At 54.3% G+C, this 27,660-nt stretch overlaps 1 protein-coding gene across 2 annotated transcripts; it reads left to right on the top strand.

Moving 5' to 3' along the window:
* On the top strand, positions 1-27,660 carry EDN2 (endothelin 2). 2 transcript variants are annotated; one of them, XM_086394262.1, is made up of 5 exons: positions 1-332; positions 22,238-22,400; positions 23,882-24,004; positions 25,060-25,158; positions 26,948-27,660. In XM_086394262.1, exons 1-5 carry the CDS (start codon positions 251-253, stop codon positions 27,039-27,041), a joined length of 561 nt encoding a protein of 186 aa, XP_086250388.1. In that variant the 5' UTR covers positions 1-250; the 3' UTR covers positions 27,042-27,660. The 2 variants fall into 2 exon arrangements, with proteins under 2 accessions (XP_086250388.1, XP_086250389.1); XM_086394263.1 differs by lacking the exon at positions 1-332 and adding an exon at positions 21,610-21,885.

Genomic DNA, 27,660 nt, shown 5'->3' with positions numbered 1-27,660 from the left:
AGCGTCGGCAGCCGCCCCGCCCGGGAGCCTGCCAGCCCGGCACGTCCTCGGACTCTGCCTAATCCAACCTGGAAGCAGGCAGGGCTGCAGCGCACGTGCACCGGGCCCAGGGTTCCCCAAGGTCAGGAAGGTGGCACTGCCAGGGCAGAGGCCAGAATCGGGGCAAAGACCTAGCCGGGCATCGGAGATCCTGGCTGGGGTCAGGGATGAGCTCAGGTCTGGTCCAGGCTGAGCTGTATCTCTCTGTAAGATGCTCTTCTGTTCCCATCACCCCTTTGGCCTGACTGACTGCTTATCCTTCCCCATTCACCGTGGAGACGGGGCTCAGCACAGTGAGTATCTGGTCCCTTCTGAGGTCTTCTCAGGGTCCAAGTCCCAACTACTCTAACCCATCCAGGGTCTGAGGCTGCATGCACCTCTCAGAATTGGGGCGTCCATTTCTAAGTGCACGTTGTGAGCATCAGGCACATACAGCCCCCTCTGTGGTCTTTGGGGGTCCACTGTCACTGCCATGGATCTGGGCCTTGGCTGTGGAAGCAGGTGGGGACCGGTGACCCCTGCCCAGTGGAGCCCATCCCATCTGTCAGTGCATAACACCTGAGTGTTATGAATTCACAGGACCCCCGAGGAGTGGAAACTATTGGCCTTGTTTGGCAAGCAAGGAAATCAAGTCACAGAGAAGTTATTTGTCTGAAACTGGAGTGTCAGGATTCAGCCCCAGAGTGGTCTGACTCTAGATCTCTAGAAATTTCCGATCCTGGAGGGACCAGGGGCTGCCATTTACACTGAAGTGTGAATGGAGGCGAGAAAGTCATTGTCTGAGATAAGAGGACCCTTTCTTTAAAATATGTATCTTTTTATTCTTTCTTTGTTTTTGGCTGTGTTGGGTCTCCGTTGCTGTGCACAGGATTCCTCTGGTTGTGACGACTGGGGCTACTCTTGGTTGTGGTGCATGGGCTTCTAACAGCGGCGGCTTCTCTTGCGGAGCACAGGCTCTAGAGCACACGAGTCTCAGTAGCTGTGGTGCACGGGCCCAGTTGCCCTGCAGCATATAGAATCTTCCTGGACCAGGGATTGAACCCGTGCCCCCTGCACTGGCAGGCAGATTGCCAACCGCTGGACTATCAGGGAAGTCCAAGGGTGCCCTTTGTTCCTGAATTGGGTAGGGCCAGGCCCCCAGTGCACGGCCATTGCCCAGGCCCTGGTCAGGTTGCCCACGCATGCAGCGGCCCCTGCAGAGTGTCCCAGGCCACCACTGTCAATTAGATTTGTCACGGAAGTTCACTGGGTTCCAACATCCTTGTGTGTCCTACGTGGGCCAAGTCGAGCTCAAAGCCAAGACTGCGGTACTCCCCAGGGCCACCCTGCAGGTGAGAGAAACGTGCCGACCTGGGGGGTGGCAGGCCAGGCTGGCATCAGGCTCTGTTTGCTCACCCAAGAAAGGAAGAGATAAATATAGACACAGGATTACTCAGACACAGCCTGGGAAAACCGGCTCCGAACCTCGACTTCAGCCCTGGCCCGGTCTCACCTTCACCCGCCTGCCCCCTCGGTGTCTGCTGCCAGGCCTGCCCCACCTGTTCCCAGGACGCCCCACCTGCAAACTTCAGGACAGCCGTTCCTGCCTGCCTTCTGGGGGCAGGACAGAAACTGAGGCCCAGAGAGAGCAGGGCACCCGCCTCACATCCCACAGCGGGTTAGGAGCTGGTGACGCGAGGGCTGCACTGGGGGAGTCAGTTTATCAGGTCCAGGCAATGCACCAGCCAAGATTCGGTTTCCATATTTGTGAGATGGGGACCTGGTACCCCCGGCCCTCAACGCCCTGGAGCCTGCGTGTAGGGTAGAGTTGGAGACCACACAGCAGAAAGGGGATGAAGCTGGAGGCTCAAGCACAGGAAATGCTGGCCCGAGCCGCATGTGTAGGGCTTCAGCACTGGGACTCTGGAGCCAAATGACCTGGGCTCAATATCCCCCTCCACCATTTTCAGCCAAGAGATTTGCGGCAAGTTTCTTAACATGGTGCCACAATTTCCTCATCTCTAATATAAGAATAATAAGAATTGTTATTCTATACAATAAATAATATGTACAGTATTATTTGGGCTTCCCTGGGCGGCTCAATGGTAAAGAATCCACCTGCCAATACAGGAGACATGGGTTCGATTCCCGAGTCAGGAAGATTACCTGGAGAAGGAAATGGCAACCCACGCCAGTATTCATGTGCTTAGTCACTCAGTTGTGTCTGACTCTTTGCAACCCTTTTGACTGTAGTCCACCAGGCTCCTCTGTCCATGGAAATCGGGGGCAAGCATACTAGAGTGGGTTGCCATTTCCTCCTCCAGGGGATCTTCCTGACCCAGGGATTGTATCACATCTCTTGTGTTTCCTGCATTGGCAGGTGGGTTCTTTAGCACTACTGAGCAACCAGGGAAGCCCAAATAATACTGTCTATAATACTAAAATCCCATGGACAGAGGAGCCTAGTGGACTATAGTCGAGGGAGTCGCAAAGAGTTGAACACAAGTATGATGTTATATATATGTACATGTATATGTGTACGTATATACACATACATATATGCATATACACATAGGTATTGATACATATATACATGTAGACATGTGTGTCTACCCACATTTGGGTCTCGCAGGAGGTGCTAGTGGTAAAGAATCCTCCTGTCAATGCAGGAGACATAAGAGATGCGGGTTCAGGTCCCTGGGTGGGGAAGATCCTCTGGAGGAGGGGATGCCAACCCACTCCAGTATTCTTGCTGGAGAATCCCATGGACAAAGGAGCCTGGTGGGCTATAGTCCATAGGGTCATAAGGAGTCAGGCATGACTGAAGTGACTTACCATGCATATAGGCACCGGTATTCTTGGGTGGGAAATCCCATGGACAGTGGAGCCTGGCGAGCTACAGTCTATAGGGTCACAAAGAGTTGGAAATGACTTAGTGACTGAGCACGCAGGCACATATATGTAGATGTATTATTTACATATCATTACAATAATAATAGCCTAATAACAATACCAACCTCTCAGAGTGTTGGGGTGGATTAGGTGAGATTAGTACAAAGCACTTACCCAGGGCCTGACACAGAGCAATGACTCCACATGCATGTTTATGATGATGCAGCCACTGGGGCAGGTGGGGGCCTGGGCGCAAGAGGCGTGGGTGGGCGTCTCCAAGTCTCCTGCCCTCCAAGGGAAGAGCTCAGCCCTGAGCTCTACGGTGCATTGGTCTCTCCTGCTCTGTGACCCTTGCAGCAGCTCCCTGCTCTGCCTGAAAGCTTCAAGAGTCAGGCAGACATGGATTTGAAGGTTGGCTCCCACTTACGGGCTTCCCTTGTGGCTCAGCTAGTAAAGAATTTGCCTGCAACGTGGGAGACATGGGTTCGATCCCTGGGTTGGGAAGACCCCCTGGAGAAGGAAAAGGCTACCCACTCCAGGATTCTGGCCTGGGGAATTTCATAGACTGTAAGAGTCAGACAAAACTGAGTGACTTTCACTTTGCCACCACTTACAGACTGTGTGACCTTGGGCAAGTAACTGGCCCTCTCCAAGCCTCAGAATCCACTTCTATCCCTCTTGGGATTGGTGTGAGGGTTAAACGGGGGAACAAGTGCGAAACTCTCAGTTCAGCCAGGCAAGTGGACTCTCTATGCTTGAGCTCATCCTGAGCCCCATCTCTTGTTTCCTCCAGTTTCTCTCAGTGGCTATGAGCTGAGCCCAGGACAGGTGCATGACCCTCTGGGTGCATGACCCTCACACATGCAAGGGTTCTCAGTTATGGGAAACACTCACCAGCCCCTACATCATGCATGAGCTCATGTTCCTGCTCTTGGGTCCCTGGAGCCATCAGAGATGCGCAAGTTCCCCCTGTACTCTTCATGCACTCGTGCATATCCACACAGGCTCCTTCTCCACATTCCTGCACACACACATGCGTGCATCTATGGACACACAGGGCACAGCTGTGTGCGAGCTCGGAGAGGCTGGTGCCCACAGGTGTGTCCCTGCACACCTCACCAGCACGCACGCTGCCACAGTCAGGGGTGTTCTAGCCAGGCCTGCCCTAGCCAGGCCTGCCCCTGAGGTGGCCGTCTTCACAGCAGAGGAATGCAGACAGCTGGGGATGCTCTGCCAGCGGACGTGAGGGAGAGGCCCAGGGGAAACCACACGGGCAGGAATCCAGGCAGGCGTTCCAGGCCAAGGTGGAGTCCTAGGGTGTCAGGAAGTGCGGGGGGGCATGTGCAGACTCTAACTTGCTCCAGTCTCCTCTCTCATCACCCTATGTCCTCAGCCTCTAGGACTTGGAGGCCAAAGGGTTGCACAGAACACCGTTCTCCATCCAAGACAGCCAGCCAGCTCTACCTGCACAGCCTTGCTGCCTGGCAGAGCACTGGGTCTCTGGGCTGCAGTGGCCTGGTCTCAGCTAGAAGGGATCATTCTTGGCATAGGGTCTTTCTTCCTCACTGGGGAAGAATCTATGATCACAGAAGAATCTATGGGGAGAATCTATGGGGAGAATCTATGACCCAGAAGAATCTATGACTGCAGAGATCAGCAGAAGAGGAGTGGATTTTTTTTTTCCTCATTTTTATTAACATATAGTTGGTTTACAATGTTGTATTAGTTTTCCTGTACAGCAAAGTGAATCAGCAATATGTATACATATATCCCCTCTTTTTTGGATTTCCTTCCCATTTAGGTCACCACAGCACACTGAGTAGAGCTCCCTACTCCCTACTACTAATAAGTAGATTCTCATTCAGTTCAGTTCAGTTCAGTCACTCAGTCATGTCTGACTCTTTGCAACCCCATGGACTGCAGCATGCTAGGCCTCCCTGTCCATCACCAACTCCTGGAGTTCACTCAAACTCATGTTCATTGAGTCAGTGATACCATCCAACCATCTAATCCTCTGTCATCCCCTTCTCCTCCTGCCTTCAATCTTTCCCAACATCAGGGTCTTTTCCAACGAGTCATTTCTTCGCATCAGGTGGCCAAAGTATTGGAGTCTCAGCTTCAACATCAGTCCCTCCAATGAACACTCAGGACTGATCTCCTTTAGGATGGACTGGATTGGATCTCCTTGTAGTCCAAGGGACTCTCAAGAGTCTTCTCCAACACCACAGTTCAAAAGCATCAATTCTTTGGCGCTCAGCCTTCTTCACAGTCCAACTCTCACATCCATACCTGACTACTGGAAAAACCATAGCGTTGACTAGACAGACCTTTGTTAGCAAAGCAATGGCTCTGCTTTTCAATATGCTATCTAGGTTGGTCATAACTTTCCTTCCAAGAAGTAAGCATCTTTTAATTTCATGGCTGCCAGTCACCATCTGCAGTGATTTTGGAGCCCAGAAGAATAAAGTCTGACAGTGTTTCCACTGTTTCCCCATCTATTTGCCATGAACTGATGGGACTGGATGCCATGATCTTAGTTTTCTGAATGTTGAGCTTTAAGCCAACTTTTTCCACTCTCCTCTTTCACTTTCATCGAGAGGCTCTTTAGTTCTTCTTCACTTTCTGCCATAAGGGTGGCGTCATCTGCATATCTGATTTCTCCCAGCAATCTTGATTCCAGCTTGTGCTTCTTCCAGCCCAGCGTTTCTCACGATGTACTCTGCATTAGTTATCTATTTTATACATAGTATCAATAGTGTATATACATCAATCCCAATCTCCCAATTCATCCTCCACTCTTTCCCCTTTTGGTGTCCATACATTTGTTCTCTACATCTGTGTCTCTATTTCCGTTTTATAGATGAGATCACCTACACCATTATTTTCAGATTCCACACATATATGTTAATATGCAATATTTGTTTTTCTGACTTCACTCTGTATGACAGCCTCTAGGCCCATACTGTCATCATTGGCTCAAGTCCGAGATGACGGAGACAATGTGGAAGTCACTAGAACTCTTCAGGCAGGACTCATACTGACTCAGAAGCCAGTGTATGTTAGGTAAGGCACTTGCATCTAGCAACTCCCTGAGTGCTTACAAAAGGGCCTCTGCTCCCATGTACAGATGGGGAATCTGAGGGGCAGAGGCGGCGTCACCTACCCAGATCCCCTAGCTGGCTGACTCCAGACACCGGTACGTAACCACTGGGCCATGCGGCCTCTGTCAAAGGGCACATCTCACACCCTGGAGGAGAGGTTTGCAAATGAGGCTGAAACAGTGCTGGCACACGAAAGCCACTGTCCCACATGCAGGGGCAGCCCAGCCCAGGTGGCAGAGAGGGCTCTCCCAGGTCACAGCTACATAGAGATGGCAGGGGGAGGCTGAGAGCCATCCAGGCTTTTGGCATCTTCTGGCAGCAGCCATCCCTGGGGACCAGCTGAAGCTGGGGAACATGTCAGGGTTCCAAGAAATGGCAGGCATGAAGGTGGGACATGGCCTCTGCAAGTTCAGCCCTGGGGTGGAGAGAGGTCATTCTCCATCTTCATACAGAAAACATGGCCTAAGAGGGACAGAGACCAAAGAGTTCCAGAAGAGACTGAACAGGGAGAGGGGCTGCCAGTGGAGACCTGCCTCCAGTTCCTGAGTCTCTGAGGCCAGGGTGACAAGTGGTGGCCTCCTGTGAAAGGCCCCCGAGCCAACTAGGTCCCTCACCCTCCAGCTCTAGCTATTTGCTGGGTGGAACTGCTGGGGAGGAGCATGCTAGGCCCTGGTGCTCAGGACCTCATGGATGAGGGAAGGAAGAAGGGAGTCAGTGCTTGAAAAAAGTCCATCTGGGGACCTTCCCTATACTCCACTGGCCACACTGCCTGCCCCCTACAGGTTCTGTTTACAGACCTGGCCATTTATTTACTTGCTGGGGAGCAAAAATGGGAAAATGACAGTGCTGTCATGGGAGGACCTGGAGGCAAGGGACATGCCCAAGGCCACACAGGGCAGAGGATTCTGACTTGTCACAACTGCTGCTTCCGGGGACAACCAGATGCGTAGCCCCAAGGCGTCATGCTACACTCACCAGGGCTGCCCTGGGGAGCCGAGCCTGCCCTCCAACTCTCTGGAAGAACAGGGACCCAGGCACACTGCCCCCGGGGCAGATGACTGCACTTCTCTGCGCCTCTGGTTCTTCAAACAGCAATGCCTTCCACTCAAGGCTGTTCTCATCATCCAACGGCATCAAACTTAGATCAAAGCATGACCTGGCACAAAAAGCCTCTCAGGCGCCTCCCCTCCGCCCGAAGTTTCCAAAGACTCCTCTAGGCCTCTGCACTCCTTCCCAAGGCACAGCTGGACTTGAGACCTCGTTGTCCAGCACGAGACTCAGGGGAGGAAAACAAACCAAGAAGCCAGCGTCACCCCACTTGGTCAGCTGGACAGACCCGCGGTCCAGAGAGGGGCAGTGACTTGGGGGAGGCACACAAGCAGGCAGGACTTCTCCCATACCAGCTTCATGGAGAGAACAGGCCTTGGACCCCACGTAGTGTCCCCAGGGGACCCTGGGGGTCTCGCTGTGGCTAAGCGGCCTCTCATCCCACCCACCGGCCCTGCCCCCAGGGATTGCTGTCCTGTGACCCACACAGGGCGCTCGGGCTGCCAGGGCCTTTTAGAGTCAGAGCCGCTGAGACTTGGGAAGGGGGCTGGCCTCCCTGAGGTCTCCTGGGGTCCCCAGCAGGGCAGCTAAGACCTGAGTCCCCAGCGGCACGTGGCGGCGCTGCCCGATCGGTGATGTCAGGCCCACCACACCCGGGCCCCAGCACGTTCCTTCTCAGAGTCGGCAGAGCAGAGAACAAAGCGTCCTGCGCATTCTTGCACGCTGACTCATCGCCTGCACGTAGAGCCACAGCGGCTGCTTTGCCCAAAATTGGTTGGGAGGCGGGGGCGGGCCAGACATGGCAGCCTGGGGTCCTCTGCTCACTCACCTGCTCCACGCTCTCCAGGAGCCCCCAGTCCCAGGATTTCCCAAAACAGGCAAGAAAGCAAGAGGCACTGGGGGGCATGCTGTTCCCCAGGATAGCCAGGGCCACCCCCTGGGGGAGGGCTCGTGATCAGGCACAGGTGGCAGGCTAGGGATAAGGCGTAGATGCAGGCACTGCTTGTCTTTGAGCCTCAGTTTCCTCATCTGCAAAATGGGGATGTGCCAGTTACCATTTTAAGCGTTTGATATGAGTTCTTTCCCCATATTCTTACACCAACCCCAAAAGGAAATACTGTTATCATCATCATCTCACAGGTAGGGAAACTAAGGCACAGACACTGATTTGCTTGAGGTCAGGTGCTAGTGGGCTTCCCTGGTGGCTCAGTGGTAAAGAATCTGCCCACAGTGTAGGAGAGGCAGGAGACATGAGTTCAGTTTCTGAGTGGGGAGGATCCTCTGGAGGAGAGCATGGCAACCCACTCCAGTATTCTTGCCTGGAGAATCCATGGACAGAGCGTCTGGTGGGCTACAGTCCATGGGACTGCAAAGAATTGGACACGACTGAGCACTCACCCAGGCACAAGTGCTAGCTAGCTGCAGAGGTAGGATTTAAATATGAATTGTAATGTTCCAGAATCTGCATGTATCCCCTATATGCTAAAATGAGGATTGAAATATCTGGTGCCCAGCAGGTGTTCTCACTGTGCCCTGACCCTTGGTGGTTGAGCCTGGTCCCTCACTTCACCTCACTAAACCTCTAATCCCTCACCTGTAAGGTGGGGTGACTGTGAAGGATGCCCTCAAGGGATTGTCAGGGAAATTACACTGAAGGTTCAAGTGTGATCTGTGGAAGAAAAGGTAGATTTGGTTCAACAAGCCTTCAAACCACCTTTGGTCATCTAGGCCAATACCAAAGTACAGAGAGGAGACGAGCTATGCCTGGGGTCACCAGCCAGGCCAAGCCATACTCGTCTGGGCCTCCCCAGGAGTCTGGGGAGCACGGAGTTGCCTGTACTCTTTGGGAAAGTGAGGGAGCAGGGGGAGCCCTGCCATATTCCCTCTGCCAGCCTGGCCTCTCGCCCCCAACAGCCTGATTTCAGAGAAGGTGGAGTTCTTTGGATCTGTCCTGTGTCAGGGTCAGAGGCTTGCCCTGAGTTTGTAGGAATGAGGTGGCCACCAGGTGGCTTTGTTCTCAGCTCTTACCCAGGTTGTGGTGTCCCCCATCTGAGGCTTGTCTGATAGTCCAGAGAAGGCCCTAGAAGGAATTCAGCACCCCCACCACCACCAGCCCCCGAGCCAGGCCTGGTCTGGGTCCCGGCGGGTCTGGGCCACCACGGCACAGATGCGCAGGACTCCACTCTGTGTGCTCAGTCGCTCAGTTGTGTCTGACTCTGCAACCCCATAGACTATACATAGCCAATCAGGCTCCTCTGTCCATAGAACTTCCCAGGTAAGAATACTGGAGTGGGATGCCATTTCCTGCTCCAGGGTGTCTTCCCATTCCAGAGATCGAACCCACGGCTCCTGAATCTCCTGCATCAACAGGAGGATTCTCTACCACTGTGCCACCTGGGAAGACTCCACTTTAAGCTCAGGAGGAGGTCAGCTCGGGCTGGGTGCGCACGGCCTGTGCACTGGCCTCCAAGCTCCTTTCATCCCTGGATCCTGCACACTCTTCGCTCCAGCTCCTAGCACGTGCCATGCTCTTCCAGGTCTCCCAGCCTTTCCCCATCCCATACCTCTTGCCTGGAATGCCTTCTCCACCTTCAGAGCCTCTTTTGGATGCCTCTTCTGCTGGAAAGCCATCCTGACCTTTCAGGAAGAGGCAGGCACTCATTCCTTTGGGGTGCTGTAGCTCTTTGTCCTCCCTCTTTGGCCAACAGAAAGACTGACACAGAACACACACTGGCCCTTATCCCATAGAGCCCCCCCCCCCCGCCGGGTCCATATTCCAAGAAAAGGCCTTCAAGGGCCCTCCCCCCAAATCCCAACTGGGACAGAGACCCACAGACCCAGCCCAGGTCTTGCAGAGCAGGCTCAGCCTGTCTACTGCATGATGGCAAAAGGCACAGCAAAGGCGCCTGAAGTCCCATCTCTTCTGCTCCTGGCTGTGTGGCCTTGGGCAACGCCTGTAGCTTCTCTGAACTTCTTCATTCCCAGGCCTTGCCTTGCCCACTTCCCAGGCCCGTTTGGAAGATCAAATGAATGAAGGCAGAGAGAATGCTTGGCGCGTGGGCACAGCTCCCCACACAGCTGTCATTATCACCGAGTCATTATTACGGACCTGCCTTGTGCCTGGGGGGGGCGGTGCCTCCAAGGCTGGGCAGCAGGCGGGCAGGCAGGCGATGAACTCAGAAGCAGCCGCAGCCTGGGCTGACTCAGGCTGAGGCACTGGGAGAAGTGGGTGCTTTATGGTCAGCCTGAGCCAGCCCAGCTCTGGCCCTCTCCTCCTACCCCCAGGCGTCACCCAAATCTGAGGCCACAAGGCCTTCCAGGCCCTTTCAGGGCCTCTTATCTGGGAAGATAAAGGCCCCCTCCCCTTGAATGGTGGATCTATTCAAATGGCTTCTGTGTGACCTTGGCAACAGTCACCCTCTCTGGACCAGGCTTGGGGAGTTCCGGGGTGGGGGGCAGGCAGTGACCTCAAAAGGCTCCCAGTGTGTCTTCCAGGTGCTTAGTGGGGGGACTCTCCCACTGCTTTGGGCCCCAGAGGGATGGCTCCTGTTCTCTCCCTCCCTGACACTGACCTGCTGCTGCTGCTCAGTCACTTCAGTCGTGTCCGACTCTGTGCGACCCCATAGACGGCAGACCACCAGACTCCGCCATCCCTGGGATCCTCCAGGCAAGAACACTGGAGTGGGTTGCCATTTCCTTCTCCAATGCATGAAAGTGAAAAGTGAAAGGGAAGTCTCTCAGTCGTATCCAACTCTTAGAGATCCCGTGGACTGCAGCCCACAAGGTTCCTCCGTCCATGGGATTTTCCAGGCAAGAGTAGTGGAGTGGGGTGCCATTGCCTTCTCCAGGTGATGGAACTCCCAGTATCCTCCCTAGAGTCTGGAGTTATTATTTTCATCTGACGCATAAGAAAAATGAGGCCCAGAGATCAAAAGACCCTCACCTAAGGCAGCACAGTCAACAGCCAGGACACAGGCATGTGACCCTGCCAGGGTCTTCAGGGCCCACCTACTGCAATCCTCTATTCTCCTGTGGCCTCCTGGCTGGCGACGGCTGCCTCTCTCTTTCCCTCCCTGGTGGCTCAGAGGGTAAAGAATCGGCCTGCAACACAGGAGACCTGGGTTCAAGATCCCCTGGAGAAGGAAATGGCTACTCACTCCAGTATTCTTGCCTGGAAAATTCCATGGACAGAGGAGCCTGGTGAGCTACAATCCATGGAATTGCAAGAGTTGGACATGAATGAGCTACTAACACTCTTTCCCTACACCCTAGGACACCAGCTCTATGCCAAGGCTTGGACAACAGTCACCAACTTATGAGATCTTCACATGAATGTAAGACAGAGGAGGAAGTCAAAGCTCAGAGAGCTGGAATTGCTTGGCCTGGTCACACAGCACAGTGGTGGCTGGATGCTCAGTCTCCCATACCTCTGCTCTGTGCCCTAGAACAGCTGCTACCCCAGGATGGTAGGGGTTTGACCAGGCCTCAGGGAGCCTGCAGGGCAGCCCTCTGGTTTCACAGACACCCCCTGGCTATGGGTGGGCCAAAGAGGAAGGGTACCCATCCTGCCAGGATGGACCTACCAGGCCCACCTGGGCCCGACGCTCCTTGCCAGGCTCAGATGGAAGCATGAGGTCATTGGGCCATCCCCGCTCCCTGTTGGCTCTCACTGCTGTGACTCAGCCCTGTCTTCCCCAAACCTCCTTCTCCAGGGAACTCTAGCAATGGTCTGGCCTGGCCAGGGCTGCTCCCGCTGCCTGTCCACCCTCTCAGGGCCTCCCAGCCTGAGTCACCGCTCACCTCACCACCTGGCACAATGCTCACCGCATAAACAGACTATTCCCCTCCCCCAGGCTCCCAGGGTTCCGCTCCCTACAGCCCAGGAGCCAGGCTGAGGGGTGGGGGCACTTTTCCTGCTGTCCCCAGACTTCGGCCCTGAGGTCCATCCCCAGAACCTACTTTCAGGGACTCTCTGGCCTTGATAGGAAAATCTAGAATTGAGATTGAGGCCTCAGGCCCAGAGCTCAGACTGACCTGGGCTCAAATCCCAGCTCCTTCCTTGTTAGGTGGGTGACCTTGTACAAAATACCTCCATTTGAAGGAGGGCAACAGTAAAACAAGCTGCAGCCCATGAAGATTTCCTACAGCATCACCGAGGCCAGGATCCTGCTTAAAAATGCAGGTGGCTCTAGATTCAAATGGTGGTATGGCCTCGCGTAAGCCACTTTGCCTCTCTCAGCCTCAGGGTCCTTACCTGCAAAATGGGAACGAGAGGAAGAGAGCCCTCCTGCTGTGGTGACTAAATGTGATAAGACATGAAAAAGGTCAAGCCGTGTCTGGCACCCAGGGACCAAACACGGGTAAACGTTTATGTGGATAAACGGTAGCTGTAATTAAATCTTAAAGTGACGTGTGCATAACACATAGCTCGTGGGAAGCTGCCACATAGCACAGGGAGCTCAGCTCAGTGCTCTGTGGTAACCTAGACAGTGGGATGGAGGGGGCAGGCAGAGGGAGATCCAAGGAAGAGGGGATATATGTATACATATAGCTGATTCATTTCACTGTATAGCAGAAACTAGCATAACATTGTAAAGCAATTATACCCCAATTAAAAAAAAAAAAGTGCCAGGCATTAAGTGATCCCAGGATGGTTTTAATGAATGATGGGGAGATGGAGAGCAATGGTCTGGCTCTTTGCTGGATGATGGAGTAGCATCAGGGAAGGGCTTCCCAGGTTGGAAAGCTCCAGCATCCCCTCTGCAGGTTGACCACCCCACTTCCCTTAGTGGGTCCAGAAGGCTCTCTCAAGAGTCTTTCTGGCTGGGGCTGGCCTCACAGTTTTCCAGTTTCCAGGCCACTCAAGAAGCACTTCACTTTACAGAGGACAAAGCTGATGCTCAGACAAGGGAAGGGGCTTGTCTGCAGCCACCCAGCTGGAAGCTGAGCCCAAGCCTGCACTTCCGTGTTCCCCTTCTTCCCAGCCTGGGAGCTGCCTCCCTGGACTGGGGATACCCTCACCTCCCAGTCTCAGAGAGCACTCTGGGAGAGTCTCAGAGCTTGTCTGCACACTGGAGACTCTTTATCTTTGTCTCTATCTTCCCCCGTAATGCTCGAGAGGCAGCTCCTTGGGCCATGGGGCCAGTGAAAGAGGAGAGGACCCAGGAGAAAACTTCTGTGACCTCCTCATTTCCAGTTCAACGGGTGATGTGTTGAGCATGTGATCTGAATGAGGGAACAGAGGCTGGGGGAGGTCGCATACGTAAAGGGTGAGGGGATAGAAATAACACTGACCCTGGGGTCAAACAGACCTGAATTCAAACCCCAACCATTACACGTCAAGCTCTCTAACTTCTCAGAATCTGAAGTTGCATCTGAAAGCAGATGCCTTGAGACGCCTCAAAGGGTTATGCTGCAAAGATGAAGTGAGAGCAAGAGTGTGACCAGGCTCCGTAAATAGGGATGAAAGTGAAAGTGAAGTCGCTCAGTCGTGTCTGACTCTTTGCGACCCCATGGACTGTAGCCTACCAGGCTTCTCCGTCCATGGGATTCTCCAGGCAAGAATACTGGAGTGGATTACCATTTCCTTCTTCAGGGGATCTTCCCGACCCAGGGATCGAACCCAGGTCTCCCGCATTCCAGGCAGATGCTTTAACCTCTGAGCCACCAGGGAAGCCCGTAAATAGTTATAGTCAGTAATAATGATGGCTACCACCGATGGAGCTCTTCCTCATTTAATCCTTACACAGCCATGTTACTGTGATTATACCCATTTTACAGATGAGCAAACTGGAGCTCAAAAAAGGAAGAAAGGGCATATGTGATGGGGAAGAAGGGGTCTGACACCAGAACCAGAGACCTTAGCTACTAGCCAGCCCTCAGAGACATAAAATAAAGCCTAGCCAGAGGTGGTTATGGGCGTGTGTGCTAAGTTGATTCAGTCGTGTCCGATTCTTTGTGATACCATTAACTGTAGCCTGCCAGGCTCCTCTGTCCATGGGATTCTCCAGGCAAGAATACTAGAGTGGGTTACCATGCCCTCCTCCAGGGGATCTCCTGACCCAGGGAATCAAACCTGCATCTCTATGTCACCTGCATTGGCAGGCAAATTCTTTATACCACTAGTGCCATCTGCAAAGGTGGCTATGGATGAGAATATTGTGGGTGTTCAGAGATGAGTTAGATCTCATGTCTTGGATGGAGTTGGGAAGGCTGGTCCATGGGGTCACAAAGAATCACACATGACTGAGCATGCACGCACGCACCTGGGGGAGGCAACCTTTTTGATGGGCCTTGAGTTTGGGCAAAATAAATCAAGTAAGAATGGAAGGAGGAGGAAAGGCCCACCTTGCACAGAAGTTGGGAGGCGAGAAAGTGTGCAGTGTGTTCAGGAAGTGACAAGCCTCTGGGAAAAGGAAGGAAAGACAGGTCCAAGTCAGGTCCCAAGCAGGCCTTATGCCAGGTGGGCATTTGGACTGAACAAGATGCTTCACGCTGACACCAGGCCAGGTCCTGGCTCCAGAAGCCTGGTTTTCATAGGAAGGCAAATTGACCCAAGTCTCAATACCCCTCATGTCTGTTGTGGCATCAGGTACTGTGCCAAGGCAAATGTGGGTGAGTGGAGCAAGCCAGGCTGGCCTTGGGCACTTGGAGGGACTGTGTGACCCAGGGCAGTGGAAGGGATGCTCGTGGTGCAGCTGGCACATGGTGTATAGATTCACACACTTTCTACTACATCCCCCCAACACACACATGCACACATCACTCTTTTGCAGGAGTATGTCCACACCAAGAGGCCCACACACACCCTGCAGCCTGAGGTGAGGGAGGGAGAGATAGCAGAGGCCTGCTGAAAGAAACTCCTGTGCCAGGCAATGGGCCAAAGCGTCCACGAGCTCTGCCACAAAGCCTCCTTGCAGCTATGAGGTAGGACTTTTCTTCTTAGGAGTCTGGGATGGATGTGACCTCTGATACTCAGGAAAATTAAACAGTGCTATACGCTTGGTCCCAAGGTTGGTGAGCAGCAAAATGAAAGCACAGACTGGCTGCCCCTGCCCTGAGCTCTGTAGGGCCTGACACAGTGCTGGGCACTGGGGATAAGTGGAGGATTGGAGTCTGAGTCACAGGGCTTTGAAGCTGGCAGCCAGAGCAGCAGAGCCTCAGAGATTCCAGGGGTGGGCTGGCCCCTGACTCACCCCCACACCCTGAGGCTGCCCCAGGCAGTGGCTTTAGCTCCTGGCCGCCCTCCTGCCTGCCAGAGCCCAGCAAGGCCTCTTCTGAGTCTGTCATGGCTCAGGATTCCCAGGAGCTGGGCGGGCAGGGCCAAAGCCTCAAGGCAAGGAGGTATCCTGGGCACACCTCTGCTCAGGTATGTAGGCCTAGAGTCACAGTGGGAACCCCGGACCTCACCAGCCTGATGTCAGAGGCAACTAGGCACTTGGGGATAGCTGTTAAATGAAGAATGAAATACTGTATTTCTGCATGGCCCAGACTCCGGGTGGCTCACCCCTTCCCAGAGGGAAGACAGCCGCCTGGTGAGGTGCTGGGTGCGCCCTGGAAAGTATGGGTTCTAGGCAACACGGTGGGTGTGACTCTGCAAAACCACCAGCTGCGTGTCTTGGCTGGTGGTAGTGGAGGGAGGAGAAAGCTGGGGTTCCAGCCCCTCCAAGTGCAGGGGCCTCAGAGATGAGAATCCAGGCATTCTGGATCTCCAGGATCTCTGGTGGGCTGTTCCTTCTCCCTGTACCTCAGTTTCCTCATCTAGGTGTAGGCCAAGGGACTTTCCCTCTCTGGCTGCCTGTCTTTTGCTTTTAGAAATTATGTCCAAGCCTTCATCGTTAGAGCATTTTGAAGATGTAATCAGGCAGAAAAGGGGACATAAGTCTTCTTCATCTTAAGCGGTGTCTCTGCAAGGGCAGTTTTGTCTGATGAGATTAAGTCATCTTGTATATTCACTCCAGCCTTGGGCCTGGACCATGTGCCCAGGCCTGTGTGCTAGGCCCTGGAGTTGGGATTGCAAAGAAGACTGTGTCTCAGTGAGTTCATAATTTGGGGGGAGAGACACCTCTCCCCCAGAAATAACCAGATATTTCCAGGACAAGTTTAACATGCCTTTCAAAGCTCTTTGACCTTTCCAATCTCTCTAACCACATCTGTCATGATGGAGGATGGATGGGTGAGAGATTGGTTGTATAGGTATATGGATGGAAGGATGGATAAAATGTCAGATAATGGATAAATGGATGGATCAATAGAAGGGTGGATGGATGGCTGTGGACATGGGAGGTTGAATGGATGGATGGAGGGAGGGATGAATGGGTGAGTAGGTGAATAGATTGTGGGGGTTGGGGGTGGGAATCATTGAATGTGTGATTTAGGTTCCTGGTCCCACAGCAGATGAATATAAGGGGAAAGTTCCAGTCCTGCCTCTTGTTCATTGTGTGACCCTGAAGAATTCACTTCTTTAGCTGTAGAGTGAGAATCTTGTCTGGAAAGACCTCACCTATCAAGTGAGAGTCATGAGCCCAGCCTGCATCCCAGGTCTGTTGTGGGTATCCAGTGAAAGAGGTATGGACTGCCCATGCCTACATAACGGCTGTGACGAGTCCTCAGTCAGTGGCCTCACAGGCACCGGCAACGTGAGGTGTTTTTGCTGAGGGAGTGACGCCCCTCTGTGGTTGCTGGTGTGTTCCTAGGCTTCCCACTTCCTCCAGCCTGCACAGAGTTCTCTGCCCAGTTAGGAGCAAAGGAGGTGACCTCTGCAGAAGTGTTGCTGCCAGAGGCTCCCCATATGCTGTACTTGTCAAGGAGTAATTGAGGTGTCCTGTTTGTTATTCATCTCAGGGTAAGAGTAGGCTCAGCAAGGGGGCACCCAGGGCTCGGGATTAGGGCTTTGGAGTTACATAGATCTGCCTTCCAGCCTTGGCTCTGCCACTTCCTAGCTGCCTGACATTGGACAAGGCATGAGCCTCAGTTTCCCCATTTATAAAATAGTAACAAATTATAGTACCTACCCCTTAGGTAGGTTATGACAATTAATAAGCATAACTTATGTAACCACCTAACATAGAGCTCAGAATATATTAAATGCATGTGTATCCAAGTGCAGAATTGCGCCCTTAGAACTTTGAAGAAAAGTCCAAAACTTCAAGTCTAGAGACCTCCATCTTGAATGCTCAGTCCTTGGATTAGTTTCCTTATTTCAAAATGTTCAGTGGGACTGACATTCTTCTTGACAAGTGTGCCTTGACTGAACAGTGTCTGGTTTTGGCTGCAATTCCAGCAGTTCCATGGGCCTCGCTGACCCTGTCCTGATTACCCTTAGGTTAATAGCAGACTGGGCACATGAATTATCCCTTTAAAAGTGGTTTGTGTGGGAGCTACAAATCTTTCCAATGGGCTGAGCTGTAGGGAGGAGGAGAATTTAGAAGGGGGTGTCCTCCCGGGGAAGCCGCAAAGACCAGGAGAGCTGGTCCCACAGGACCGAGGCTACTCTTGCAGAGACCCAGTGTGGGGACGATGCCGTGGGCGGTGGCAGGCCCTGCTGGCTCAGGGTGAGCTGCAGCCAATGGCAAGAGGCCCAGACCACCCACCAGAAAGAGGCCCTGAGTCTGAGTGGCCCTAGGCTTGAGTGGGGGCAGTCCTGACCTGTAGCCCTGAGGACATAACTCGGGAACAGGTCATTATGGGAATGTCTAAGCTCCCTCAGTTCCGAAATCCCCAACTCAGGCTGGCTCCGGGGCCATACCCTCCCCAGACCCCTATTCCTTGCAGGGTCCAGACATCCCCCTTGGCCAGCCCCATCTGCCCATCTGCTTGCTCTGCTATACTGCCTGCATGGTATGTGCCTGCGACTGAGACTCTGTGTCCCTTCCATTGGGACTGCAAACAAGAGAGCTTCCTGAAACCTGGTGGGGCCAGGTGACAACAGGGAAGTGGCTGGTTTTCCAGAAAGTGAAAGAGCAAAGGGTTCCAGGCTGGGAGCAGGACTGATAACAATGAAGTCACAGAGTCTGCAGAGCTTGCATTTTGGGAGCTGGAAACTCAGGGCAGGTTGATTCTGCCTGTCGTAGGCTATCTGAGCTGAGCAGGCCCCTCACAGTCGATGGGAAGAGAGGAAAGCTGTCCAGGGAAGCCAAGGAAGGGACAGGACTTGCCCAAGGCCACACAGCGTGAATAGCAAAGCTGGGGACAAAGCTGCCCACTGCTACAACATCGGGTAGCTGCTCCAGCCCTTTCCTGCCCTGTTGGACATCATCAGAAGGATGTTTAATCCTCACTCCTGTACATCCTCCATCCCATGCCACTGGACAGCTATTCGATGGGACCAAGTTTATCATTAGTACAGGGGCAATCAAAGGAGCTTTGGGGTCCCCAGGAAGGTGGCCTAGGCCCATCCCAATGTCCCTGCCTTCCTGCCAGTGGGATCCTTCCTGACAGCCCTTCTCAAAGGGACCCAGTGGGGCTCAGCTTGGACCCCTGGGAACTACACTGGTGTGCAGGAAAAGGTGAGTCTGGATTAGTAGCCCGGAGAGTGTGTCCAGCCCGTCACTGTCTTGGGCAAGTTGCTCCTCCTCTTGGACCTCAGTTATCTCATCTGCCCAATGGGAGTGAAAACCAGAGAGAATTTCTAGAAGGCAGTTGCTAGCATGGTATATTTCTTCACCCAAAAATACACCCCAACTATCCTCTTCTGCCAGCCCGCCCTCCCCACAAATCTCTGCTTCTTGGATTAGGCTGGTGCCAAGTGTAAGTGAAGCAAATTATTTTGTGTGCAAATCAATTCCTCCAGCTTCTGACAGGGTGATCTCCTGTGAATCCCTGTGCCTCAGTCTGCAGCCTTTACCAACCCAGGCAGGGAGCGGGGCCAGGTGGGGTTGAGGCAGTGCAGCAGAGCAGCTGGTGGGGGCAGTCAGTAGGAACCAGAGCAAAGGAGTTGAGGGTCCATGCAGCCAGGTCAGCCAGGAGGCATAGAGGTGACTGTCGGGGCCCAGGCTTAGAGACCTAGGGTGGATATTCTTGTTGTTCTTGTTGTTTCTTAGTTGCTAAGTCATGTCCAACTCTTTTGTGACCCCATGGACTGAAGCCCACCAGGCTCCTCTGTCCATGGGATTCTCCAGGTAAGAATACAGGAGTGGGTTGCCATTTCCTTCTTCAGGAGATCTTCCCAAACCAGGGATCGAACCCACATCTCCTGCATTGGCAGGCAGGTTCTTTACCACTGAGCCATCTGTGAAGCCCACGGGCCAGGAACTAAAGGAAATTCATGTGTGTATTGGAACAGTTGGCTTGTGCAGACAAACCATGATCATGTCAAAGGCAAGGGAAGAGGGAATAAAGAAAACTGCTGTTTTTAACTCGGCTTGATTTTCTCTACCTGGAAACCAATCTTGCCAGTGAGGTGGTGCTGTTCCCGGAACACTTTCAGCTGCTAAGACCGGGGTTCGCTCAGGTTCCCAGGTCCGGCGTCTCCATTTCACAGGAGCCCTGCTCGCCCGGCTGGAGCAGCGGGCAGGGAAGGAGGGAAACTGGAGTTGGGCGCAGCCTCCCAAGCTGACCCTGCCAGGCCGGGCGGTGGCCCCTGTCCTGTCGTCATCCTCCTTTCACAGCAGAGAGGGATCCTGTCTCCTGGTCTCGTTAATTCTTCTATCATGTTTCCCAGACTCGGAGCCTCTGGTTGCCTATTGTCCTGAGCAGGCATTTTGCATTTATGTAAAGATTAGACAGGTTAGAGCCTTCGCTCTCACTCCGATGGTCTTTTTTACTTTCTCAAATCCAAGTTCTTTCCTTCTCACTGCGCTCTGCTTCCTTATTCTCTCTCTCTCCCTACCTGTCTTTATCAGCCTCCCTGTCTATTTTCTTCCCTTCCCTGACCCCCTCCTTCTCCCCACTGACCTGCTTTTCCTCTGTCATCTCTTCACAGTTCAGTAGTTTGAATCCTCTTTCTCCCCCCTCCACCACCACCACCACAACCCTAACCTTGCTTAGTTCCACATTTATATTCTCCCGGAGCCTCATAGAAATGACTGAAAGCATTGCTCACCTCATTCCAGAAATAACTCTTCTAAATTCTTAGAGAGGCACCACACGGGGGAGGGTGTGAGCACTGGACAGGGAGTCACTGTGGTTTACTGGAGAGAACAAGACCCAAGTTCCTCTGTGGGCTCTTGGGTACACCAGCTGTGTGACCTTGACACAGCTGGCCTCTGGTCAGTCTCTGTTTTCTCCCAGGCAGCAGTGGAGCTGGTACCCAGATGAGAACAGCTGTGTGTAAGGTTGTGAAGGAGAGAGGATGGTGGTGCCCTGCACACACACTTGTGCTCTGAAATGTTTTTCCTGCTTCCACTGCAGCCTGAGCCAGTCGGAGGGAAGGAAGGGGATGCTAACTGGTATCTCCCTCCTTGGTTCTGCTCTGCTCTACAGGGATCACACATGCGCGCACACACGAACATGCCCTGGGAAGAAACAAAGCTGTTTCTTCACCGTCATCTACTTCTCCCTTCCAAAATGTCTAATGATAAAATCCCAACTGAACACAGGAGCAAAAACTTGGGCTTTAGTGGGTTCCTGAATTTCTCCATTTCAAATCCAGGCCTTCATTCATTCACCGCCCCCTCCCTCGGACAGCACTCACTCAGAGTCTCCTACTGTGTGCCAGACGGGCTCCAGGGCCGGCCTTCTCTGGAGCTCTGGACCTCGAGATTGTTGGGGAGATAAGCCCAATGTCATGAGTCAGGCATGAGAGAGAGCACGGGTTCTGGGAGTTCCAAGAAATGAGAGGGCCTTTCCTCTTGTGCCTGGAGACAGGGTCCCTGAGAAGGAGGGACTCTGAGCCAGCCGAGGGGGAGGAGCAGGATGCTGGCCCCCAGGGAGCCCCTCCATCACTCTGCCTTTTTTGCAGAAAGTCACAGAGGTGAGCCAAGACATCCTGTCCTGGTCAAGGGGTGAGCCAAGACATCCTGTCCTGGCCAAGATGGGAGGTTTTCCCAGGGGCTTTTGGTGTACATATCCACAAGCCACCTTTCTGGAAAGAGCTCTGAGGGCCCCTTCTTAGCATCAAGGAAATCTGTGGGTCACATAGGTTAAGAAGAAGGAAAGAAGGGCACTTCCTGGGGGAGGTGGGGAGGAGGCGGCTCCAGGCTGGTCAGTGGTCAGGGGTAAACTGTGTCCTTCCCTAAGGAAAGCAGGCCCAGAGAAGGCTCTGACTCTCCCAAGTCCACACAGCCTTGTAGGTCATTTACCTCCCACACAGCAGAAGGGACACCCTCCACCTGGTTGACAGTAGGCAGACAGGAAAGCAGGGTCTCCTCCAAGGAAAGGGAGGGTTTTGCCCATGGGACCTCTCCCTCCCAACTCTGAGCTCTGGGCAAGACCCATGGAGAGTGGGGAGGGGCTCACGGCATTTGGAGGATGACTTGAGGGGGTCCAGTGGGACTGAAAGGGGTCCCTGGGGACAGCAGGGGAGCCTCAGGACTCCAGGAGGTGCTCCAGGCTCAGAGGGAGCATCCTCCCCCCTTTTTCCTCCCTCATCCTGCCCTCCTCCCTACCGCAGAGGCTGGGGCGGGCCGGGCGCCCTGGGAGGAGGCGGTGTCCCTGGCTCCCTGCCCACCGGTGCAGGGCTGGACGGGCAGGGGCGGAGCCATGCCTGGTGTTATAAGAGGCAGCCAGGGCACCGAGGCAATGAGCTGTCGCTCAGCTTGGCAGCAGGACGCTGGCAGCAGGCACACTCCGCACTCCAGCCCAGCCTGAGCGTGCCTCACCACTGTGGTCGCCATGCCCACCGCCTTGTGCTCCATCGCTCTAGCCCTGCTCGTGGCCCTGCACGAAGGTGAGCACCCCCCACGGGCTCAGCAGCTGCAGCAGCCCTGAGGCTGCTTGTCTGTATCTCCTGCTGGGGCTCTGTGCCCCCCAAGCCAGCCGGGGGCCTTCAGGGGCAGGAGTTAGGCGGCTTGGGGGCTGCAGGAGGCTGTGCTATTAGAGGTGCTGCCGTCCCAGGACAATCACCGGTCCTTCCAACCCAGAGGTGCTGGGGCTTCCCCAGGCTGGCCCAGGGCTCCTGAACACTGAGAATGCCAACTTCCTCGATTATGCAAGAGGAGGAGCCCGGCGGATCCCCCATCCCAGCTGTGCCAGGCGCCCTGACCCACCTCTCCACTTTTCTCTCCCTCCTGTGCATGCAGGCAAGAGCCAGGCTGCTACCACCCCCATCCCAGAGCAACCAGCGCCCTTGCCCCGGGCCCGAGGCTCCCACCTGCGGACTCGACGTTGCTCCTGCAGCTCCTGGCTCGACAAGGAGTGCGTCTACTTTTGCCACCTGGACATTATCTGGGTGAACACTCCCGGGTGAGCTACTGGAGGGATCCAAGAGGGGTTGCAGGGGGCAGGGGTGGGGAATGCTGGCATGCTGGGGAAGCCCTGGCACACTGCAGCTCTCTCTTGGAGTGTGGGGCTAACAACAATAGCAATCAGCTATTGCTTCAGTTCTCACGTGGGGGCTGCCTGAGCAAGACAGAGGGCTGTCTCATGAAAATCCTCACAAAAAGCCTGGTCAGAAAGTGTTGGCTCCATTTTCCAGATCAGGGTACTGAGGCTCAGAGAAGTTAGGTGCCTTTTCCAAGGTCACACAGGAAGAGTAAGTGGTAGGTAGGAGGCTCCAGCCTAGGTCTGCAGATGCCAGAGCGCACAGCGGCTCTGCCATGCTGCCTCTGTATAATCTTCCAAGAATGATATGATTAATGACAGCACCCATGTCTTGACTGCGCCAGGCCCTATGCCAAGCACTGCTGGTGCGTTATCACCTCGTGAACGCACCCCCATCCTCCCCAGTGAAGCGGGGACTGCTGCTGTCCCCAAATGACAGACAAGAGACCTGCCCCATGTCACCTGGCAGAGCCGGGGTGGGGTCCCAGAGCTGTCTGTTCTGTCTGCACCCGCGCTGCCTCCGGGCCACTGCATACTTCAAGTTGAAGTTTCTCTGTGTGTTTGTATTTTTTTTTTCCTTCTCCAAATTGCAAAAGACAAGAGAAGCCCGGCACGTAAGCGTGTGTGGAGCTAATCCGCATCCAAACACTGGCTCAGGGCGGGAACCCTGCCAGTCCCTGCGTGCTGGGTCTACCTGGAGTCTCTGCAGCTCCAACCACACCGTCTAAAATTAGCTCAGGCATCCGAGGTGCTGGTCTGACCGGCCACGGGGCCCTGCCCTTCGCCTGGCCCGCCTCAGCCAGACGGAATCTGAAATCAATCTCAGCCAATCTAATATATCTATGCACACACACGCACACGTGCAGGTCAGGCACACTCACCATTTTAAAGTCAAAACTCTAAGAAACACTTGGGTCACCCTTCCAGGCAAGTGGTGACCGGATGGAGGCAGCTGAGCTGTGAGCCTGAGTGTTCACTTCTGTGAGAGGGCACTCTCTCCCTTTCTTCCAGACTAGTTGGGGGTCTTCTTTGAGAACAGGGGGACCAGCCTGACTCCATCAGTTCAAATTGCTGTCTGGGAGTGAGAGGGGCAGGGAGGACAGCTTCCACCCCTCCCCCCCCATGCTGAGCATCTTACTGAGCAGGACCAGGGCAGTTGGGAGGGAACAGAGGCCGGAGAGGGTAAGGGTCTTGCCTGAGGCTCCCTGGCATGTAAGGAGGAAGCTGCAGTGGGAATTCTTGAGGGCAGGAGCTGGTTACTTTTGCTGCCACCCTGGTGGCATGGATGGCTATCCCAGTGTGCAGTGTGGACAGTCCCAGCTTGCCAATGGTCCTGGTTTATCTAATCCTCTCTCTGTCTCTCTCCACCCTATACCACTACCTTGCTGGCGGCCCGCCCACAGACAGACAGCTCCTTACGGCCTGGGAAACCCGCCAAGACGCCGGCGCCGCTCTCTGCCAAGACGCTGTGAGTGCTACAGTGCCAGGGACCCCGCCTGTGCCACCTTCTGCCATCAAAGGCCCTGGTAAGTGGGCACCCAGCCTGCAAGGGGCCAGAGGTGACTGCTGGCCTGGACCTGCTCTGGAGGGCAGGGTGTCTGGAAGGCCAGCAGTGGCGGACTGTTAGTCCCTAGGTCGTGCCCGACTGTTTGTGACCCCACGGACTGTAGCCTGCCAGGCTCCTCTGTCTATGGGATTCTCCAGGCAAGAATACCGGAGTGAATTGCCATTCCCTTCTCCAGGGTGTCCAGGAGGCCAGCAGAGGCGTGGCTAAATGGTGGAGGGGGGGCCAGGGGAGCAGGGTCCTGGGGGTCCAGAGGCTGCCCTGGGCTGTGGGGCAGCCTCCCTTCCTGCAGGGAGCCAGTCACCCTTGAGTCTTCCCCCCTGCCACTACCCCCAGCTCTGGGGGCTTCTGAGACCATTGCGTCCCCACTCCTGGGCAGGAGGAATCCTCCCCAGGTGACAGCTGAGGCAGCACAGATCCAGAGAGGAAACAGGACTTGTCCTGTCAGGCTACACAGCCAGTCAGACGAGAGCTGGGCCTTCCGCCTTAGTCGCTGGGGCTCTGGGACCTCTGGAACTTTCTCAGTGGAGAAGCAGTAGCTGGAGTTGGGAGGCCATGGCACCGTCCCCGAGCTGCCACAAAGCGCCTTTGCCAGTCTTTCGGCCCTCTGGACCTCCCTCCCTCCACGCGGAGCGTTGGGAAAGCAGACAGTGACTTCACCCTCCCCTACCTCCCTCTCCCATGACGGCCTATGGGAAACTCCTCCCCTGAGACCTCAGCTGTGGCTGCAGCCCTGCCTCAGTTTCCCTGCCGAGGGTTCTGCTTGGCTGCAAGTGGCCAGACTCTGGGAAGGCCAGCCACCCCACTGCCTCTTTCTGAGGCTGAGAACGCATTCCCAGTGGCTCAGTTTTCCTCAGGCCCCACCCCACCTGGGAAAAGAAGGGTGCCAGGTGCACAGGGTGGAAATGGATCTGCTCCTGAGGGCGGGTCGGGGCGGGGGGCTGGGCTGGGCCTGCAGCCAGGCAGCCTGGGGGCCCTGGACAGCCCCTCACTTGGGCCCTAATGCTGTTCACTCAGGACTGATGCGGTGGCAGTCCCAGGCAGCGGGTCCCCTGCAGCTGCGTTCCAGGATGGCAAGACGCAGGCCACAGCAGGAGAGCTCCTCCAGCGGCTGAGGTGAGGGGCCCCTACACTGATTGAGTGCCTTCTGTATGCCTTGCACATTTCCCTTATTCTCCATATGACGCCTTGGGTCCTTACGGGGCAGCCAATAGCAGCTCAGACAGATGAAGGTGTTTACCCAAGGTCACACAGCAAGCTACAGCATCTGGCTGACTCAATAGCCTGTGTTCTTAACCACTATGCTCTTTGTTACCGCCAGGCCTGGAAGTGGACTTTTATTGAGGGTTTCAAGGCTTGTGACTGTGGAAGGTTCCCAGGTGTTCAATCAGGCTGTGTCTGAATCAAGCATCTCCCACATGCTGGGGTCCAAACGGATGCTACCCAGCCTGTTCCCTCCCTGGGTCCCAGACTGGACTGTCTCCCTGGTAGCTACAACATGGCTCAGCTCAAGGCTTGGCATCCAGGAGGTGCCCATGAACGTGTGTCCAACCAAACTGACTTGAGAACAGAAACCTATAGCCAGTCATGTGGCAGGGTGGCTGAAGGGGCAGCATCTGAGCTAGAAAGTCCCAGCCCTGCCACGAGCAAGCTTTGTGACCTTGGTCTGCTCACTGAACTTCTCTGTGCTTCTGGTTCCTGTCTGTGAGGCAGGGACACCGCTGCTATCCATCTCACGGGCTTGTTGTAGGTTAGAGCAGTTGACATACATGAAGAGCCCCAAGAAAGCCCAGGCCCTACGGGAGCTCTGAAGGTTTTAGCCATCCCGAACCTCTGTCCCTGAGGGTTCCTCAGGGCTGCCCAGGGCCGGGGTGCAGCCTAGCCCCTCAAGGGTCCACATCTCTGTGAGGAGGCGGAAACATAGGCAAAAAGACAGGATGGCCGGCTAGGCAGGACCCAGGATATACTGAGGAACTGTCTTAAAAAAATAATAATAAAATGAAAGTGTTAGTCACTCAGTCGTGTCTGACTCTTTGCAACCCCATGGACTATAGCTCACCAGACTCCTCTGTCCATGGAATTCTCCAGGCAAGAATACTGGAGTGGGTAACCATTCCTTTCTCCAGAAAATCTTCCCAACCCAGGGATCAAACCTGGGTGCCCCACATTGCAGGCAGATTCTTTATCATCTGAGCCACTAGGGAAACCCAGGAAATGTCTTAAGATGAAAAACTTCAAGGTAAGACTTTGCAAGTACTTGGCATTCCATAATCAGCAAAGAGTGTTTTCGCCAGTCTGTACTCAGCCTCACACCAGTTCAGGCCTGTGTTTATTTTACAGACCAAGAAGGGGGTTCAGAGAGGTTGAGACCTTTGCCCAAGTTCCCAAAGCTGGGAACCAGCCTCCCAGTTCCCAGGCTAGAACGCCTTAAGCCAGAGTGAGGCCACCTAGATGACGGCAGAGCCCCTACCAGGGTCTCAGCCAGATTCAAAGGACTGCTAGGATCCATACATATCTGGAGCTGGACCTTGAAGAATGGGAATTTTAGGGCACGGAGTATGGGGTGAGTGGAAGGTCAATAGCCTGAGGAGCCACAGGGATAGAGGTGTGGAAGTGAGAGGGCAATCAGGGGAGAGCCACGGGGCTACTCTTGGCCGTGCAGTCACCCTGGTGGCACTTGATGTTGAGCATCAATTTTGTCAAAGCTCCTTGTGGGCAGAAAAGCTTCTAACCTGCCCCGACCTCTCCTTGAGGTTCAGACCTTGTTTTCAGGGTCGGCTGTGACCACCCTCTGACCTCTTGGCCATGAATAAGGAATCCAGACCCTATGACCGCTGCCTCTCATGGGGAACTTTCAAGTGATCTATATCTCCAGAGATGCTCAATTGACCTCTTTCCATTTCAGGGTTATTTCTGCAACCAAGATCCACTTTGCTAGGCAACAGCAGAAGCCGATGAGGGAGACCAGACCTACACACTCCAAGCAGAGGAAGAGATAGCTCTCGACTCTGGGAGAACTTTGGGAAGGAAGCCTGTGTGGATACAGGAGGAGAGGGGCATCCCAGAGCTGGGAGACCTTCTGACCTGTTTCCTGGGCCAGAAAACCCAGCTGCTGGAGCAGGCACAAGCTCTGGCCTCCTCGCCCTGGGGAGGGGGCCTCGCTCAAGGCAGCTCCGTGACACCAGGAAAGTCATCAGGCCCCAGGCTGCAGCGTGGCCTCCCACACTGGCTCCAGTTCCAAGGCCCTGCTGAAAGGAATGGCATGCGGAATGTGCTAACCTGGAGGTGTCCTGTCTGGCGGCTGTGAACCAGGAACAACGTGCAGTGGCGGGCACTCACACCTAAGCCAGCCCGAGTCCTTCCAGGGTTGAAGTCCCGGCCGCCCCCAACCCCTCACCCCCGCTCTGTCCCCTCCAGCCCTCGCTTTCCAATGTCCTTATTCTCCCTTCATACCCTCGGGGCACTCTTGGTGAGAAGGGCCTGCACCACTTCACCTGTCTGTATATAACTTATTTGCTCTAAGAAATTTGACGATTCCGATTATTTATTTTAACGTATTTTTTTAGACTCTCAATTATTTACCTGCGAACTTGTGTTTGTAATAAACAACAAAATAAT

The sequence above is a fragment of the Bos grunniens genome, chromosome 3 (genome assembly GCF_055505025.1).
Source record: "Bos grunniens cultivar Pamir isolate PY7600 chromosome 3, Bosgru_T2T1.0, whole genome shotgun sequence".
NCBI classification, from domain to species: Eukaryota; Metazoa; Chordata; class Mammalia; order Artiodactyla; family Bovidae; genus Bos; species Bos grunniens.
Note: the sequence above shows the minus strand (reverse complement) of the source record. Positions and strands in the feature narration are given on the sequence as shown.